Source organism: Natator depressus, chromosome 14, assembly GCF_965152275.1.
Source record: "Natator depressus isolate rNatDep1 chromosome 14, rNatDep2.hap1, whole genome shotgun sequence".
In the NCBI taxonomy this organism is placed as follows: Eukaryota; Metazoa; Chordata; order Testudines; family Cheloniidae; genus Natator; species Natator depressus.
The window spans coordinates 6256537-6276472 of NC_134247.1; the positions used below are offsets into that span (position 1 = coordinate 6256537).

Genomic DNA, 19936 nt, shown 5'->3' on the forward strand with positions numbered 1-19936 from the left:
GCAGACTGTTTATATGACCTTGCTTAAGCTGTGTAGCCTCTGTGCCTCAGTTCCCCATCTGTGAAATGGGGATAACTGCACTGCTCTACCTCACATAGGTGTTTTGAGGACAAATATATTAAAGAGAAACATAATTCATTTATTTATTTTTAATTGCATAAAAATATTTCTATTTCTATCATGGCATGAAACTCCCCTTTTTATTAAAACCTAAATTGAAAGCAAATGGTAAGTTGGCAGTATCTCTGTAAAACATTATGGTGACATGTTGTCAAAGAAATATCAATGATTGTATCAAAGTACAGGCTTCCCTTCGCCCTCCCCCCTTTTTAACAGATTACTGCATGACCTCACATCCATACATAAACCAGAAAAGTAATGCAATGTCTTTTGATTTTAGGTTCTCCTGGGGTTTGCTGTATGCAGGCTATATTTTAATAGTGGCAATTCTACTGACACTTATCATGAAATCTGATGAATTTATATACCACACCAGCCATTCTGTGATGTTCTTCCTCTTTTACCTCTATGGCATCTCTTTGGTAAGTTATATTTTTCAGAAGAAGCATAGCTGTTTCCATTTCTGGACTTATAATAAGTCTGGATTTAAGCATCCTTGGTATTGCCACAAGCAAAACTTTTTGAGCTGCGGGGGAGAGAGGATTTGGCCTGGAGGATTCAGACAGCCTTCATACAGATCCTAAATAGAGTCATGTTTTCAGTCCACTCCGGGACAAAACTTGCTGGGCTCAGTTCATTTTCTCAATTCATTTTCAGCTGCAGATTAACATTCCTCTCACAATTCAGTGCAAGCTTAGCCAAGACCAAAGAGGACAGGAATTTACTTCCGCAGTCCAGAGAATGATTGAGCGACCCTGGTTTGGGATCTCTCCACTCAACTAGACTTCATTTACATTAATTAAGTAATGCTAAGGAGAATTGTGTTCTGCAGTATTAGCTTCTTTGCTATGGTCTCTTGGATTTTAGGTTTATTTTTATGATCCAGTTAAACAAAAAGTGTTTTAAAGGCCTTGAGCCAAGTTCAGACCTATACACAGATGCTAATCCAAGTGTAATGTTTGGAAGCTGTGAGGCATGGTTTGGCCTGTATATGTTGGATAGTTTCAAGCTATCAAGCCATTGAAGGACCAAGATCATTAAAGCTCTGCTTTAGAGAAGGCAGGCTGCCAATCACCTAAAACAAGTGTTGTTTCAGTCATTTCTATCACTGGCAGTTTGAACCTTAAAAAGTTCATTGGTTCTTCAGACTAAAAATACTGGCCAATTAATGAAGAGGGCAGGATACTTCCAAATTCGGAAGCATTCAGGGTCAAGGCAACCCTGACATAAGATAAGGCCTTTAAAACATCCCCCAGAGCTGGTTGTTACCTCATAATTGTAGCTTTTCCTACACTTGTTCAGTAAAGTTCTCATGGATGGAAAACATTAGTCTCAATAACTCTCTTTTATGTTGGCCCATCCTTCTGAGCACCTCGTCACTAGGGGTTATATAAGAGTAATGAAACACCAACAGTCTTACAGCTGTAGTGCTGTACAATGATATTGTGATTCTCTGAGAAACTGATGCTAACAAACCCTTGGTCTCTTTCAGATGTCACTTGCTTTCTTGCTAAGCTCTTTGTTGAAGAAACCTAAGCTCACTGGCATAGTTGGGTTCCTCTTCACCCTGTCCTTTGGAAGTCTTGGCCTTGCTGTATTGTATAACCATGTTCCTGAACCTTTGGAATGGGCTTTAGGTCTCTTCAGTCCTTTTGCTTTCGCGGCTGGATTTGTGCGGGTATGATGCAGAATAATTTCCTCCTCATGCGTCGTTCATTTAGGGAAGGATGAACATTTTATCTTTTAAGACTTTTGGGTTCATTGACTCTTCAGAAATGCAGTCAGTGAAGGAAAGTTGATGATGACACCCATTTCCTGGTGAAAGGGTTTGAGTCCTTCAAATCCAGTAATAGAACCTCAAGCGCATTGGCTTCACCTCACCTGCCACATAAAATTTCAACATCTTCTGGCCTTCATGGCCCTGAATAATTTAATTGTTTTGTCTACCCTTTGGTTCTTATCCCTATTTGCCCTTATCCTCTCTATTCCATCCAACCCACACAATTAAGCAACCCCTTATTGTACTTCCCCACAGGCTTCTTCTACATAGCCAACTGCTCTAACATCCATTCGTATTCTTTCCTCTGTAAATGTCTGCATTATTTCAGATTGTACATTTAGAAGACGCTGTGAAAGGGGTGGATTTTTCTGACTTTTTGGAAGACTCCTTCCCAATGTTGGCAGTTTTTTCCCTGTTGGCTTTTGATGCTCTTCTCTATTTGATGCTAGCCATCTACTTTGACAAAGTTTTGCCTGGTAAGTATGAGTCTGATTGCAATTTAAATTAATTTAAATGGTTTCATTGCTTTCCCCTTCTCTTGAACTATCTCCTGTAAATAACGTGGTTTGACTGTATTGTAGCCTACTAGACTGGGACTCAGAGGGATACCTGGGTTCTGTTTCCTCCCAGCCATTGGCTGGCTGGGTGACCTTGGGCTAGTCATTTACCTATCTGTGCCTCCTATCTGTAAAATGGGGATAATTGTACTTGCCTTTTTTGTAAATTGCTTAGAGAGCTACTGATAGAAACTGCTATGTAACAGTTAGGTGTTGTTATTATATCCAGAATCTATTTTCTCATTCTGCTCAAGCTCAGATTGATTGATTTACTGTTTTCTAAGCACATTTAACACACGGGAGTATGACAGATCTCAGGACAAAGTCCTCTCCCACAAAACTAACACAGCACAGCAGTGTTAATGCAAGTTCCCCTTCCTTGCCTTGCCAAGGTGCTTCGATAATATTCCAGAAGGGCTACCTGTAGGGAAGACAGATTATTCATTCCATGTTCTATCTCTATCCCTGGCCTCCTGACTTGTTGACATTGCTAGAATGGGTTCCATTTGCTATGGTGATGGCACAAATGGCAATTTGGTGCCTAATTCTCTTTTTAGTTCAGTGGTGCAAAACTGTCATTGGTACCCTAGAAAATGCCCCCCATCCCCTGCAACAGCTTTATCTCAATATTTCACTGAATAAAATGTTCCATTTTATTTTGGTTTAATAATTAGATAAATATGGGATGCACCATTCCCGTTTGTTCTTCCTGAAGCCATCTTATTGGTTTAAAAAAAGAAAAAATTGTGTCAACAATGATATCCTAGACCATGAAGAATACAGTGACCAGGTCTTTAATGATCATGTTGAGCAAGTGCCTCCAGAATTTCGTGGGAAAGAGGCCATCAGGTATGGGCAATAAGAGCGTGTGTGTTTGGTGTCTACCGTGTTAAGGCTTATATGAGTCCAATCACTAGAGAAATGTAAAGACTTGGATTTCTATTTAATCTTCCCCATAAAGTACCCTGGACCTGATTCTCCAGGAGGTCTGTGCTGAGCTGAGAAGTAGACGACTACTGCAAGAACCCCCTGCAGTACCTGCCTGCTATTAGCCCAACCTAGAAGCAGAGCTTTAGGACGCGCCTAGCCCTTCGATTCCAATGTTAATTCAAACCTGTCTGCTTCTTTTTCAGTATCAACAATATTAAAAAAACCTATAAAGGGAAGGACAAGATAGCGAATGCTTTAAGAGGTAAGGAGGGAAGCCTCTGAAAGTGAAGGTACCTGTGGGTATTTTTTCCAAGCACCAAGCTACCCATGCGTCCATTTATCCCATGCCATCCCATTTTAGTCCCTGAGAGGCACCTAGATACCAAGGTGATGGACACTGTTTATAAATACAAAAATGAGATTCAACAAGAATATTGATAGCTATTAATAATTATACATGAAAAAGGAACTTTTTGGGCCCAGGTACCCAGTTTGTTGCCCATACAGATGTGGGTACTATTTAGGCCATTCCATTCTCTGGGCACTTATCCCACAAATCTGAATGCTCAATATAATATACAGGATGCCCATCAACATCCACCAACTGCCCAGCTCTCCTCAGAAGGGTGAAAAAAAAACAGTGGGCTCTCCTGCATAATGAAAAAGGTTAACAAATCCTAGCTCCGGCATGCCAGGGTGGGGAAGTTTCCAAATCGAGGCCCCTCATGCAGAAATCCCTGAGCAGCTCATTCCTGTTTACATTAGACGTGCTCCAGCTTAAGCAACTTTGCCAATGTCTAGTGTGGTAATATTAGCTAGATCAATTACCTAGTTACCTGTAGTACCTGAAGCTTGGGGAATTTCTAATCCTAATTCCTAGCCCTTCTCTGGTTTAAACTTCCTTTGCTTTACCTTATTACCAATACCATTTTTTTTATATTAGGTTTGTTGCTTAATGTCTATGAAGGCCAGATCACTGCATTACTTGGTCACAGTGGAGCTGGAAAAAGTACGCTACTGAACATCCTTAGTGGACTTTGCCCACCTTCAGAAGGTAAAATGATCGAATGACAAGCTGAAGGGAAGGTTACCAAAGTGTGATTTCCCCTACCTACACACACCTTCTGGCTGTCTGAAGGAATGAACAGTTTATGGTTACATGTGGGAAGGCACAATAGACATGTGTGATTATGAGTACATGGGAATGCCCATGTGCTGTCAGTGAGCTGGAAATGAATGTCACTTAACTAAGGAGCTCCTTGAACCTTCCTCTGAAGCATCTGATACTGGCTACTGTCGGAGATAGAACATTACAGTAGATAGACCACTGATCTAATATGATAGGACAATTCCTATACTCCTACATATCCATAGCAGGGAAGGAGGTGTGATGTCCCAGATTGAGGTGTCACTGAGGTTTCGGAACAAACAGATAAACTAAACAGTAATAAGTCACTAGGACCAGATGGTATTCACCCAAGAGTTCTGAAGGAACTCAAATGTGAAACTGCAGAACTACTAACAGTAGTCTGTAAGCCAGTGATTCTCCAACTTTTGTACTGGTGACCACTTTCAAATAGCAAGCGTATGAGTGCAACCCCTCTTATAAATTAAAAACACTTTTTTATATCTTTAACACCATTATAAATGATGGATGCAAAGCGGGGTTTGGGGGGAGGCTGACAGCTCGCGACCCCCCATGCAATAACCTTGCAACCCCCTGGGGGGTCCCGACCCCCAGTTTGAGAACCCCTGCTGTAACCAATCATTTAAATCACTTTCTGTACCAAATGACTGGAGGATAGCTAACGTGACGCCAATTTTTAAAAAGGGCTCCAAAGGTGATCCCGGCAATTACAGGCCAGTAAGCCTGACTTCAGTACCGGGCAAACTGGTTGAAACTATAGTAAAGAACAAAATTGTCAGACACATTGATGACATAATTTGTGGGGAAGAGTCAACATGTTCTTTGTAAAGGGAAATCATGCCTCACCAATCTACTAGAATTCTTTGAGGGGGTCAACAAGCACATGGACAAGGGGGATGCAGTGGATATAGTATACTTAGATTTTCAGAAAGCCTTTGACAAGGTCCCTCACCAAAGGCTCTTAAGCAAAGTAAGAGGGAAGGTGCTCTCATGGATTGGTAACTGTCATGGGATAAGAGGGACGGTGTTCTCATGGATTGGTAACTGGTTAAAAGACGGGAAACAAAGCGTAGGAATAAATGGTCAGTTTTCAGAATGGAGAGCGGTAAATAGTCGTGTCCCCCAGGGGCCTGAACTGGGACCAGTCCAAGTCAACATATCCACAAATGATCTGGAAAAAGGGGTAAAACGTGAGGTGGCAAAATTTGCAGATGATACAAAACTACTCAAGATAGTGAAGTCCCAGGCAGACTGCAAAGAACTATAAAAGAATCTCTCAAAACTAGGTGACTGGTCAACAAAATGGCAGATGACATTCAATGTTGATAAATGCAAAATAATGCACATTGGAAAACATAATCCCAACTATACATATAAAATGATGGGGTCTGAATTAGCTGTTACCACTCAAGAAAGAGATCTTGGAGTCATTGTGGATAGATCTCTGAAAACATCCACTCAATGTACAGTGGCAGTCAAAAAAGCGAACAGAATCATTAAGAAAGGGATATACTGTATAATAAGACAGAAAATGTCATATAGCCTCTATATAAATCCATGGTTTGCCCACATCTTAAATACTGCGTGCAGATGTGGTCGTCCCATCTCAAAAAGGATATATTGGAATTGGAAAAGGTTCAGAAAAGGGCAACAAAAATTATTAGGGGTATGGAATGGCTGCCATATGAAGAGAGATTGATAAGACTGGGACTTTTCAGCTTGGAAAAGAGACGACTAAGGGGGGATATGATAGAGGTCTATAAAATCATGACCGGTGTGGAGAAAGAAAATAAGGAAGTGTTATTTACTCCTTCTCATAACACAAGAACTAGGTGTCACCAAATGAAATTAATAGGCAGCAGGTTTAAAACAAACAAAAGGAAGTATTTCTTCACACAACGCACAGTCAACCTGTGGAACTCCTTGCCAGAGGATGTTGTGTGAAGGCCAAGACTATAACAGGGTTCAAAAAAGAACTAGATAAATTAATGGAGGATAGGTCCATCAATGGCTATTAGCCAGGATGGGCAGGGATAGTGTCCCTACCCTCTGTTTGCCAGAAGGTGGGAATGGGTGACAGGGGATGGAATACTTGATTACCTGTTCTGTTCATTACCTCTGGGGCACCTGGCATTGGCCACTGTCGGAAGACAGGATACTGGGCTAGATGGACCTTTGGTCTGACCCAGTATGGCTGTTCTTATGTTTCCACACCCTGCTAACTTGTTCTCCTCTATCTTCTCCTTCTTTTTGTGTTCTTCAAGCACAAAAGCTTTTATACCATGTACTAAGCCCAATTTCCTCTCCTCCCTTCCCAGAGACTCTCCTTATTTCAAGCAGATGAAGAACAGGGGATGGGTGAATTGATTAGAATAAAATAAGAGTTGACCCAAACTTTCTCCCAAAATTTCATCTGTTTCCTAAAGTTTGAAAATATTTGGTTAGTGTTTGTATGTATGTATATTTTTCCTTTTATTTTTGCACAGCCTTATATTACCAAAAGAAAGCAAAATGTTTGCACTGTCTGCAAATCTGGCACGCTATACAAAATATCCGGCAAATGATTTCTCATGTTGGTAACATCTTAATCGATTTATTTATTTAGTTTCTTAAAACAAGATCATGTAAGAAAATTTCATTGGGTAAATTAGGTTAATGCTTTTGTGGGATACATACTAGTGGGTTACATCTACTGTGGAAGGAACACAGTGCAAATATCCAGAGTTTTCTTTCATCCAGGTTATAAGGATAGATACTTTTGCTCATATTTCAATATCAATGTCTGACATACCATGCATTCTAACAGCATGTTATGCTTTCTGTTACTCATGTTTACTTTTGCAGGCTCTGCCATGATATATAAATACAAAGTATCTGAAATGGAGGACTTGGAAGAAATTAGGAAAATAATTGGAGTTTGCCCACAATTTAACATTCAATTTGAAGTTTTAACAGTGAAAGAAAATCTAAGGATTTTTGCTAAAATCAAAGGGATTCAGCCAAAAGAAGTTGAACAAGAGGTAAGTATGTTTCATATGGAAGATGACTGGTGAGAAACCTTGCCTTTGACTAGACTTAAAGGGCCAAATTTTCACACTGGTCTCTAACTTTGTATGCACAATTTTATAAGTGCAATCGTAGAAGTGCCCAAATGACCACATTTACACGTACAAATAGCGTTGGCACGTCAATACACACAAATTCCATTTGTTCTCGCAAATTATTATTTGTTTGCATTAGGACCTGTAAGTGATCCTGTAAGCGAGATCAGGGCCCCATTGTGCTAATGAAAGAGACAACCTTGACCCTGTGCCAAAGAGCTTACAATCTAAATAGACAAGACAGAGACAAGTTGGGAGAGGACACAGTGAGGTTAAGTGACTTGCCTAAGTTTACATAGTAGGTGGGTGGCAGTGTTGGCAATAAAACCCCGGTCTTCTCACCTCCAGTCCAGTGCCATACCTACTAGTCCATCCTATCTCCCCAGGGCTGTCAGCACAAGGTAAGGGGCCAGGTTTGTACATTTATCCAAAAGGATCTGAAAGCTCACGTAGTAACTCTGAGCAGGAGTCCTGGAAGCTTGGTAGTAGTCAGGGGGGCCACAAGGCCCTGTCCCTCTCCATGGCCCTATCCCCTGCTCCTCCTCTTCCCCCCGAAGCCCTATTCCCCGGCCAGGCTGGAAGCCGGAGCCGAGCAGTGGTAAGAGCTACCAAGGGAGCCCAGGCTTCTATGGGGAATCCCAGACCCTCCACCTGCCCTGGACAGGGGGTTGGGGTGCCTGAGGGTAGCCTCTGGTCCACATCCACACCCCCTGGGGCACACCGCCCAGGGCAGGTGGAAGGTCCGGGACTCCCCATAGCGGCCTGAGCTCCCTGAGCGGTTCTTACCACAGCCCAGAGGAGGAGCAAGGGCAGGGCCACAGAGAGGGGCTGGGGCTCATGGTGACCAGGGGGCTAAGGCCCACCTCGGCCCCCCCACTAGGAAGAAGCTGGCACCATGGGCAGGGGCTGTGCTTCGTTGGGGGGGAGCTGGTCACCTTATCAGCTCCCCCGCCGTGAAGCACAGACCCTGCCGGTGCCACTCCATACAACCTGAGGCTTGCAGTTTGGGGAGGGTGGGGGCAACACAGCCCCCTGCCTCCCAAACTACGCCCATGTTAAAAAGTGGGAGGGCCATTGCCCCTGCCAACCCAGTTCTGGCACTCCTGACTGAGAAGATATGAATCATCATATTACATCCTTCCCATTGTTAATGAAAGTAATTTATTAGTGTGACCTTTCAAATGTTCTCTTATTTCTATTGTGGGGATAAAATGCCTTTGTTTCCTTTTTTTTCAAGGCAGGAGTGCATTATTTGTAAATGTAGGGTTATTCTCAGGGACTAAAGACACATGGGGTATGTCTACACTTCAAAGACAAACCCGCTGTGCCGAGCCTCAAAGCCCAGGTCAGTTGACTTGGCCTTGCAGGGCTAAAAATAGCAGTGTCAATGCTCCCATTTGGGTTGGAGCCCAGGCTCTGAAACCCAATGACAGGGGAGGATCTTGGAGCCCAGGCTCCAGCTCTAGCAGAAATGTCTACACTGCTATTTTTAGCCCTGCAGCCCGAGCCCTGCTCGCCTGAGTCAACAGACCCAGGATCTAAGACTTGGTGCTGTGGGTTTTCCTTTGCAGTGTAGACGTATCCCGGAAAGTTATATTAGGTTAGTTTGCATGTTGTCTGGAGAGCATGGAGGCTATCAAATGCATTATGCACCTGCATTATGTTCTATCCTGAGCTACAGGGCTGTCCTTAGGATTTATGGGGCACTATGCAGTATTATTAAAGTGGTGCCCCGATGCCTGACGGCAGCCCAGGCTCACATGTGTATTTTAGATAAGCATGGTCTTCTGAAGGATTTGGTTAAAAAAACATATGTCTGAAGATCCAAGCATTTAAAGCAAAAGATGAATACTCAAATTGTGCATCTAAAAATCTATGCAAGGATTTTTTAGAGTTGTGATTTTATAATCTTCAGCAACACACTAATAAAATATTTGTCAAGCAAATTTTAAATGAAGGTCCTGTAGACTAACATGGTCTGAGTAAATATTACAGTAATGCACAACTGTTTTTGTCAGTAAATTCATAAACTGACGGTATATACCTGGGGGTTGGCAAATGACTGTTAAACAGCTTCATTACCACTCGAATAGCTCTTTAACAGTTTCAGTGTTTTGCTAATAGGTCTGGCAAGCTGGACACTTTTTCACTTTTAAGTACTAGATCCCCACCCAGCTGTGGTGGGAGCCTGCAGGAAGGGTCAGAACAGGTGGAGGTGGGAGGGTGGACACTAAGATCCCGGGGTGCCCCAAATTTTCAGATGCCCTATGCCGTGCTGCGTATGCCTAAGGATGGCCCTGCTGAGCCAAGTCTAGTGCTTTATGGTGATGCCTGTGAGGGACAAGTGTCTGACACCATCCAGCCATCATGTTTGAGGTCTTCCATGGGGCGGTCTTTTACATTCTGCTTTCGTGGATCAAAATCAAAGATGATTCTTGCAGGGAAGTTGGTTAGGCATTCAGAGCAGATACCTGTACCACCCATATCTTAGAGACAATTGGGCAATTATTTGAGAGTGTGTGGAGGGACCTGGAAATCCAGATTTCTCTCATTGTGCAATCCTTATACTTCCAGCTTATGAAACAGCTCTGAAACTGATTACTCCACTACCAGATGTTCCCTTTTCTACTGACTCTGTTACAGTCATTGGCCAAGCATATACAGTCCAAAGATTCAAACTATATTGTTTGGCTTTCAGCAGTAAGCAAACAGTAACTGTTTGCATATTTGGTTTAGCTACAATAGCCAGCAGGAAACTAGTTAGTGAAATCATTGAACATTTTGTTCATGTGTCCATGAACTTCCCACAGTAAATTTAAACCCCAGGATAATTCTACAATGAGTTTCAAAGAGGGTTTTCTGTGTCCTATGTAACTGGTTTTGTTTCCAAAATAAATCTTTGTTGTTGCTGTGTATCTGTTTGTTAAATAAGACCAAATGAAAAATGTAACTGAGCGTTACATGAACGTGTGTCATGTTAGCGAATTGAAACAATCTCAAACTACAAATTCCTCAATGGTGGTGGAAGTTTCCGATAGCCACACTTGTTCTGTTTTTCATTAATTAGAGTTGTTTCATGGTCCTGACAACGATTAACAATAATAATGAATCTGCATTTCTGTAGCACTTTCATGCGAGTACTTTACAGAGCTTAGTATTACCATACACAGCAATTTTGCAGTTGAGGAAACTGAGGCAGTGATTGGCCCTGCAATCAGATCCGATAGCAGAACCAGGAACAGAATCCAGGTCTCGAACTCCCAGCCTTTCACTCTAACCAAGGAGTCATTAACGATACTTGATGTGGCACTTTGCAGAGTCCTTTGTGTCCCACCGAACTAGGTCCCTCTTAAAACCTGACCTCCTTTCTCCAGTTCCACTCATCATACTACAGATCCACCTGGCCTCTACACTAAAACATGCTGCCCTACAGTTAACATGCCTTTAACAGGAAGCATGTTCAGGCCCATGAGTAAGGCAAGAATCCATGCATTAGGTAGGGCCGGGGATTGAGCAGCTGTGGAGATTGTTCACAAGTCCCTGCTAAGCACAGAATCCTAGAAACGTAAGACTGAAATGGACCTGCAAGGCACTGAGGGAGGGCTAAATATTATCTAGACAATGCCAGACAAGTGTTTGCCTAGTCCGTTCTTAAAAAAGTCCAGTGAGGGAAATTCCACAACCTCCCTAGGTAATTTGTTCCAGTGCTTAACTATCCTGACAGTTAAGAAGTTTTCCCTAATGTTTAACCTAAATCTCTCTTGCTGCAATTTAAGCACATTACTTCTTGTCCTATCCTCAGTAGTTAAGGAGAACAATTTATCACACTCCTCTTTATGACAGCCTTTTAAGTACTTGAAGACTATTATGTCCCCCCTTACTCTTCTCTTCTCCAGCCTAAACAAACCCCTTTTTTTCAATCTTTCCTTGTAGGTCATATTTTTTTAGACCCTTAATCATTTTTGTTGCTCTTCTCTGCACTTTCTCCAGTTTGTCCACATCTTTCCTGAAGTGTGGTGCTGGGAACTGGACATAATACTCCAGTTGTGGCCTTATCAGTGCTGAGTAGAGTGGAAGAATTACTTCTGGTGCCTTGCTGACAACACTCCTGCTAACATTCCAGAATGATGTTTGCTTGTTTTGCAGCAGTATTACATTATTGTCTCCTATTTAGTTTGTGATCCACTATAACCTGGAAAATCTGTTCTGCAGAACACCTTCCTACGCAGTCATTCCCCCATTTTGTATGTGTGCAATTGATTATTCCTTCCTAAGTGTAGTACTTTGCATTTGTTCTTATTGAATTTCACCTATTTCAGACCATTTCTCCAGTTTGCCAAGATCATTTGGAATTCTAATCCTGCTCTTCAAAGCGCTTGCCACCCGTCCCAGCTTGGTATCAGCCGCAAACTTTATAAGCGTACTCTCCATGCCATTATCCACATCATATATGAAGATAATGAAAATAAAACTTTTATTCACAAAGTTCTGTTTAAACCAAAGTAACACCAGCCTGCAAAGTTCTTGGCCCTGTTCCATTCCTGCTGCTCGGCCGTGTGTAAACTTCAAACCGACACTAAAAACCCAAACTAACGTTGTAGACAAGGCCACTTTTATGTCTCAGAGCTCTCAGTCATAGTCTCTTGTCAGCAGACCCCTCACTCTGCCTCCCATGGGAGTACCCCAGCCCCTTTTAAATGTACTGAGCTGAGCTTTGTTCAGCTCCCCATGATTGCTTCAGTGCAAGGAGGCATTTCCAGCAGAGACTATGAAACCCCTGCTGGGACTGAACCCACTCCCCAACCGCTGCCCACCCCCCCAAAATAACCACACCAATGTCAGGCTCAGCCAGTCTCCAATGACATGGGGACACAGAATGACTATACACTGTACCTGTATCTTTTCACATAGGAATGGCTATTTTCTTACAAAGTTCCCAGATACCACTTCTAGATGTGCCATTATTTAGTCATTATACCAAATACTGCCAGCCCCAAGTGTTCAAAAACATGTCAGAACCCACCCACCCCCAAAATGACGAGATTGGCTTAAAAGTCATCAGATTTTAAAAATAATAATAAAGATTGTGTTCTTTAATTTTGCTTTACTTTTTGAAAAAAATGAAAGCTGAGATTCTCGTGAAATAATCTGATTTCAGCAGCTGGGGCTTTAAGACAAACACTGCATATTGTGAGACCTGCAATACAATCTCAAGAACTGGCCACACTGGAAATTGTATCCCAGAATGACTGCATGGAGCTCAGCAAAGCATTTTGGGGTGTAACACTGGTTTCATAGTCAATTATTGACACCCAGTAATTATTTATAACCCAGTTCCTGTGCTGCTCCTGTGTCCAAAGTGCTGTTTGGGAAACAACAAATAGCTCTGAGGAAAATCTTAAATGACTAGCTTGAAACCAGGATGTTCTCTGTTCCCTAGGTCCAAAAAGTTTTGACTATGTTGAAAATAAAAGACATCCAGGACTGCCAAGCTAGCAGCTTAAGCAGTGGACAGAAAAGAAAGCTCACGCTTGGAATTGCCATTTTAGGAGACCCCCAGGTAAGATTAACATCAACCTGTTGGTAGGACACCCTGCTGACAAGAAGGCAGATAGGCTGGTGAAAGTCGCCAGAAGCTGCTGATTTAGTTTGAAGAGCTGTGCTTTTCATAATGCTATTTATTATCCATTCGTTATGTGTATTGTCTTATGCAAGGTATTGGAACCTGGTCACCAGCCATCTCTGCCTGAATACCTGTCACGAGTTGCACCACTCACCGCTAGTCTGGTGCCACCTCTTGGTCACTCTGGGGATTAGCTCTTAAGGTCGCTACTCCTTTGCATGCTGTCACACTGTCTCCGCAGCAATTCTCTCATTCCCGGAACCCCGCAGCACCCATTTTGTGACTTAGCCCTCCCGCTAGGTTACTCAACGTTCCCCCCTTTTGGGGTACAGTCCTTCAATTCTCTGTCACTCCCACAGAGACCCAGGCAGTCTTCCTGTTCACTGCACCGCTGATCTATGCCACGCCCTCGGTGGCTGGGAGGGGAACCTGGGCCTGCCCTTTACTCTGGCTTCCAATCCAGGGACTCTCAACCCAGGAGTTCTGGGCTTTCTTCTCCCAGCGCTCACTGCTCCTTCCCTGGAGTGCTTCCTATCACTCCTGGTTCCCCTCCTTGCTCTGGGTACTAGCTCCAAACCCTTCTTCCCCTTCCCAGGGAGTGACTGCCCTTTCCCAGCAGCAGCCTCTATCTTTGCCAGCTTCCTGCCTTTATAGGGTCCACCTGTTCCGGCCCAGCTGAACCTGCTTGCGACCAATTCCCCGCTCCCTGACTCTTCCTCCAGGTGCAGCCTGTGGAGTTAATAGGTCTGCCTGGCCACCTGAATCCCTTCCAGTCCTGTGTGGGTGGTGGACACCCCATCACGGTACCAGACACTCACTGTGCCACGCCCCGTACAGATTGGTGAGGCTTCTGGTCTCTCCAGAGGGTGCTACGCCATGGGCCACCGAGAATCATTTTTGCCCTGGCCTAGCCAGTTGTGCTAGCCAAGCCTGTACACACGCAGCGTAGGACAGCATTCAGGAACAGGTGCAGGCTTGTTAAGCCTTTCTTTGTGACTCTCACTGTAGCTGTGGCTCTGACCTCAAATGCAATTTCAGTTTCAGCTCAGGCTGACCGTGAACAGAGCAAGCTGAACCCCACACCAGTGGAGTGTTTTGGGGTTCAGAGCCTCAGTCCGATCTAGGGGGACCGGTCATGGGTATTAAGGTGTGCATGCTGCCTCTTCTGGTCCAGAGATACTGGTGGCAATTTCATGCCGAGGCCCTGCAGAGGGAACCATGACTGCATGGGCCAGGAGCTCTTGCTTACCCAGGCAAGAACGCACCCAATGAGAGATGAGAGCACTTAGCATCAGTATAAATAGAGCTGTGTCTATCCATTTAATTCTCTTTCCTTCTCTGAATATAATGTTTTCCACAGGAAGTGTTGGATTTAGATGCTTCAGTCCCATTGAAATCCTAAACACTCTGCTAAATATGCAATCCTAAATGTCAGAATCTGTGTCCCGGTCACAGAGTCTTTCATGTGGCTGGAATGGAATGTTTTATTATTTCCTCCTGGCAGGTTTTGATATTAGATGAGCCAACTGCTGGTTTGGATCTCAGTTCCAGATACCATGTATGGAGCCTACTGAAGGAGCATAAAGCTAACAGAGTAACCCTGTTCAGTACCCAGTTAACGGACGAGGCTGATATTATCGCTGGTGAGCACTGGATTTCTCATTCCCCGAGAGATGATGATGATAATAGTAACACAGATGTCATTTTGCTGGCCAGAAATTTTCCAGTGGAACATTGTTCTGTCAGCAAATGCCGAGTGGTTGAAAGGAAAACGTATTGAGGAAGTGTGTCAGTTTTGACAAAATTTCATTTAGGAAAAAAATATGGAATGGAACATTTCAATTTTCCAGTTTTGAAAGGATTTTTCATTTCAAGTTTTTAATATTTGACATTATATAATATAAAATGTAAAAAGTAAATATTGGAATGAAACATTTTGATTTTATCCAAATGAAATGTTTCGGTTTACATGAATTTTTTTTTTCAGAATTGCATTTTGGTTTTTCTTTTCATTCCATTTTGGAACAGAAAAAAGTTCAAAATCTAAGAATTTCCCATGAAATGGAAAAGCCATTCCTGCCCTGCTCTCAATGTCATAACTTGTTCTTTCCTGACTGTTGAGAAGGTTAGTCCCTGCTGTCTTTAGTACATCCATTTATTTATAAGACAGACCCAGGTCAGTGAGGTAATATCTTTTACTGGACCAGTTTCTGTTGGTGGAAGGGACAATCTTTCACACTTCACAGAGCTCTTTCTCAAGTCTTTCACAGGCCTGAAGAAAAGCTCTGTGAAGCTTGAAAATTTATCCCTTCCTCCAACAGAAGTTGGTCCAGTAAAAGATATTACCTCACACATCTTGTCTATCTCATGTCCTGGGACCAACACAGCTTACAACAACATTGCAAGCACTTATTTATAGACACTTATGTCTCCCCTCACTCATTTTTTCTCTCTAGTGAGGAACAATCTCCTGTTTTAGCTCTATGGTACAAATTATTTTGTTTCTGTTTCTTTAGACCGGAAAGCTTTTATCTCCCATGGGAGGTTAAAGTGTGTTGGCTCTTCTCTCTTTCTGAAGAGAAAATGGGGAATCGGTTATCACTTAAGGTGCAGTATACTGAGCTTGTGTTAAAGGGATCCATTTTGAGTACATTTTGGTTCTATATTTGTTGGGGGGGGGAATAATAATCTCTATATTGTCAAAATTAATGTACACAGTACTGGTGGGCATTAGTTTTGTCGTTTGTATATTAAGCATCTTTCTCGGCTATATATTTTATCTGTCTGAGTACTGAACATCTGTTCATTTTAGTCCTCTGTCCGATACTAAAAGGAAAAGATCTTTTCACATATGGGTAAAAAATCAAAAAAACATGCAAAACAGTTTAATAATTCATGTCTAAAATTGGCATTGATTAACAATAAAGTACGTAGATAACCAGAGGACATAAGTTTGGCTGGTATTGTCCTCTCCCCATCTTTTGCTCCATTGTTTATTTGAATTGTTACTAAAGGAAACTCTCAATAACCTGAATGGGAACTTTGCCTGCATAAGAGTTGCATAAGGGCCTCAGGATTTGGATAAATCTCTGTCATTTAGCATTATGGGGCCTGGCAAAAACTTTTTTTTTTTTTTTACTCATTTTTTTCCCTACGTTACATTTGACAAATTGTACAAAGTTCTTGATGTAACTGATCAGTTCAGTTATGAGGACTCCATTTGGTGTCCTGTCCAAATATTTCATCCCTTCATTTAAGAGAATAAAATCCCATGTGGCTGAGGACTATGTGCCTGATCCCGAGAGGTGTTTTGCTCTCTCAACCCCAACTTAATTCAGTGATTCCATTCTGGGGCATATAGTGCAAATTTGGAATAACTGTGTTTTACTTGATATCTTCTAAACACACACAAAGAAAGCCCCTCTACATCTGTGAACTCTGGCAAGCTATTCTCTGTGATAGACTTTCCATATCTGATGTTCCTGTGCTTTTCATGCAACCTTTTATTTCTCTCAGGAATCAAATCAAATTCTCAATTGCAGGTGGCAGAAAGGCAAACCCTGGAGCTGATCCTATAATTAGATGCCACTCCTGCTCCTACATCACATCTAATATGTCAGTAACCTCTGGACTTCTCCATCTGTTTGAGAGAAACAGAACCCTTGATAGTTTAAACAGCTAACATTCCAAATGCCGATTAGGTGTGTGATTAGAAGTCTTGTTACATATATGCTAGTGGACAATTCATTTCTGAACTTTCTTCAAAAGACTTAACTTTTTCCAACTACTTATTAAGTGGCTGGATGTACGTTTCTGGATGTGTTGGATTGTTCCAGGATGAACAGAAGAGGCACAGTTACAAATATTTCCTTTTTCTTTCCTTTCCAGCCTGCACATCAATGACTCTTGTGACTCTGCAAAAATGACATCTCTGGTCAAGCAGCATATTCCCAATGCTAAGTTATCTGGGCAGAGTCATGAAGAACTGATTTACATGCTGCCCTTTGAAAATGTGGATAAGTTCCCTGGTAACTATCACTTTGTAATTTAAGAGTGACTCTTTAGGATGTCATTGTAGCAGAGAAGTTTCAGAACAAGTCTAAAAGACTCCTGGAAGAAAATATCAATACATAAAGCCGTCTGAACTTTGTTTTCTGTTAATGTTTTGCCTTAATTATTTTATGTCAATTGTCTCTTTTTAAGCTGAGCAACCCCATTTTACCATATCTTTTTAAGGGAAAAGATAATAAACAGAAAGGGCTGGAGGAGATGGGTGGTGGTGTGAATAAAGTACTGAAGGTCTGGGTTTTATGCCCAGTTTCTGACACCTCTGTTACCTTTGGCAAGTCATAGTTACATGCTATATTCCTCCATCTCCACATCTGCAGAGTCAAGATATAACAACTTCCTCACAAGGGAGTTGTGAGGCTTAGTACAGAGATTCATAGATTCTAAGACAATCAGTGATTATCTAGTCTGACTTCCTGTATAACACAGCAGGAAAACTTCCCTGAAATAATTCCTGTCTGGATTAGAGCATGTGTTTGTAAAGGACTTGGAGATCCTACCATGAAAGGTGTTGTACAAGTTGAAACTATAATTATTATATTTTATTTTATTTTTTGAGTGCACACCTTCCCAGTGAGCATCTGTATCAGGGATTTCAAATCCTGGTTGGTTGGCTATCCACTCTCCATAAAATAGCCTGAAGAACTGTTCTCTGTCACTTAACTGTTTAAATGCCTAAATCTAGTCATGATGGAGGCTGAGGTGAATCCATATTTGGCCCAAAGCATTTAGCAGCCACTCTGTTCTTAAAACTTTAAAATATGCAACTATAAGAAAGCAACTGTTAGATATTTTTGTGTTTCAGAACTGTTCTGTGAGCTAGACACTCATGTGTGCCAGGAGATTCTGAGTTATGGCATTTCCATGACAACCCTGGCTGATGTGTTCCTGACACTGGAAGAAGAAGCAGCAATTGATCAAGCAGGTAAGAAAGTCCAATGCTGTCCAAAGTGAAAAGGATGACTCGGTCTTTACAAAGGCAACATTTTCATTGAAGTGAATGGGAGTTTTGTCTGATAAGAGCAGTGGGATTTGTCCCAGTATCACGGATCAGATAAATCCAAATAAGTAACCTTATGGTATTTTCTGTTCCACTGAAAGCATCCCAAGGCATCTTTCCTGATTTCTGAAACAGTTCTTTTCACATTTTTATAATAACTGCCTGGAATCCTGAATTTTATTCTGGTCATCTCCAATTAGATGGCGGTTCTCAAATTAAACAGAGCACTCCCAAACCTGCCCAAAAAACTTAAACTCACTAGTGCCAGACACACATGCTGATGCACACATGCTCATCAGGGCTTCAACTAAGTAATGGTTTGGTATATCATGTAGGACTAAAAGCTTGAAACGTCAGCCTCTGAGTTGAGTAGCCATTTCCAAACCCGGTATCCAAATATCCATTTCAACGTCCTACTCACTGATTTGAGAACTCAGATCAGGAGCATAATTTGCTGTAGAGGGCAGTAGCACCTCCCCCAAACCTTGGTTTGCCCCCCCTCTGAATTTTCATAGGTTGATATGCTCCACCTTTCCCCCCCCCCCCAACTTTGCAGGATATAATGTAGAACATTATATGTGGCAATGAGATGCAGATTAAGTCAATTTGTTTGGTAAATCATTCCCCTCCTTCCCCATTTATTTGTAATCTGGGATTGATTCCATATTGCTCTTCAGTGAAGCTAAAAGGAAAGAACTTCTGTGTTCCAAACACGCCATGATAAGGGGTAAGCTTTAACTGGCCAATTTCTTTGCTCCTAGATTATGGTGTGTTCAGTGACGAGCAGGCAGAAGAGGAAAGAGACACCTTCTCTCCTGACGAATTGGAACAAAATCTCCTGTCACTCTCAGACACTGGAAAGGTGACTGTAAGTGGCACAGCCCTCTGGAGACAGCAAGTCTGTGCCCTGGCAAGAATTCGCTTCTTAAAGCTAAAGCATGAGGGTCAAACTATTAGGTCCATGTAAGTGCCAGAGTGTATCTGATCCTATATATGAAAAGCAAGAGCAAACTCAGACTGCATATGTCAAAAAAAAAAAAAAAACCCTGAAAAAATTTCTCACTGGTATTTATTTTGTCTATCAGCACTCAAAACAACTTGCAGATTAAATAGCGAATTCACCGTAAATAACAAACAGCTGAAGACAACTTTTCAGCTCATGGCACCTTTGCGAAGTGACACCCCTGGCTGTAATATTGTTTTTATCTGCCTGTTATTTTCTGTGGCTTTGCTATTCCATGGGAGACTTTCTTACAGCTTTGCCAAATGAAATGTAATTTGGGGACTTGTTTCTTGTATTCACTTGTGATTGGGTATTGTAGTAAGGTCACTGTATCAAAATGTACCAGCCATCTAGGTCCCAAGGAAGCAAGAGGATTACTTGCTGAGTGAGAGAGCTCTAGTTCTCCATATCAGGAATGTGAGAGTTAATCAACACACTCAGGAAACCACCTGGGCCTGTTTGCTGTCTGGAAGCAACTAAACAGAAGTATGAGCCAACAGAAAGGGGTACTTTGAATATGTGAGACAAGCAGAATGTCTCTTCCAGATCATGGAAACCCTGCAAACTTCACTGTAATCTCACTTTGATTTGTGACACTTTGCTTAAA

The 19936-nt window shown here is 42.1% G+C and overlaps 1 protein-coding gene across 1 annotated transcript in view; it reads left to right on the plus strand.

Moving 5' to 3' along the window:
• LOC141998288 (ABC-type organic anion transporter ABCA8-like) overlaps positions 1–19936 on the plus strand; it is a 58787-nt gene that overhangs the window by 12960 nt on the left and 25891 nt on the right. The window contains exons 7-19 of the mRNA XM_074971021.1: positions 401–542; positions 1613–1798; positions 2229–2376; positions 3132–3306; positions 3591–3649; positions 4331–4441; positions 7379–7554; positions 13076–13195; positions 14763–14901; positions 15775–15865; positions 17147–17286; positions 18132–18251; positions 19088–19289. Of these exons, the coding sequence (XP_074827122.1) occupies positions 401–542; positions 1613–1798; positions 2229–2376; positions 3132–3306; positions 3591–3649; positions 4331–4441; positions 7379–7554; positions 13076–13195; positions 14763–14901; positions 15775–15865; positions 17147–17286; positions 18132–18251; positions 19088–19289 (1809 nt within the window). The remainder of the gene's footprint in view (positions 1–400; positions 543–1612; positions 1799–2228; positions 2377–3131; positions 3307–3590; positions 3650–4330; positions 4442–7378; positions 7555–13075; positions 13196–14762; positions 14902–15774; positions 15866–17146; positions 17287–18131; positions 18252–19087; positions 19290–19936) is intronic.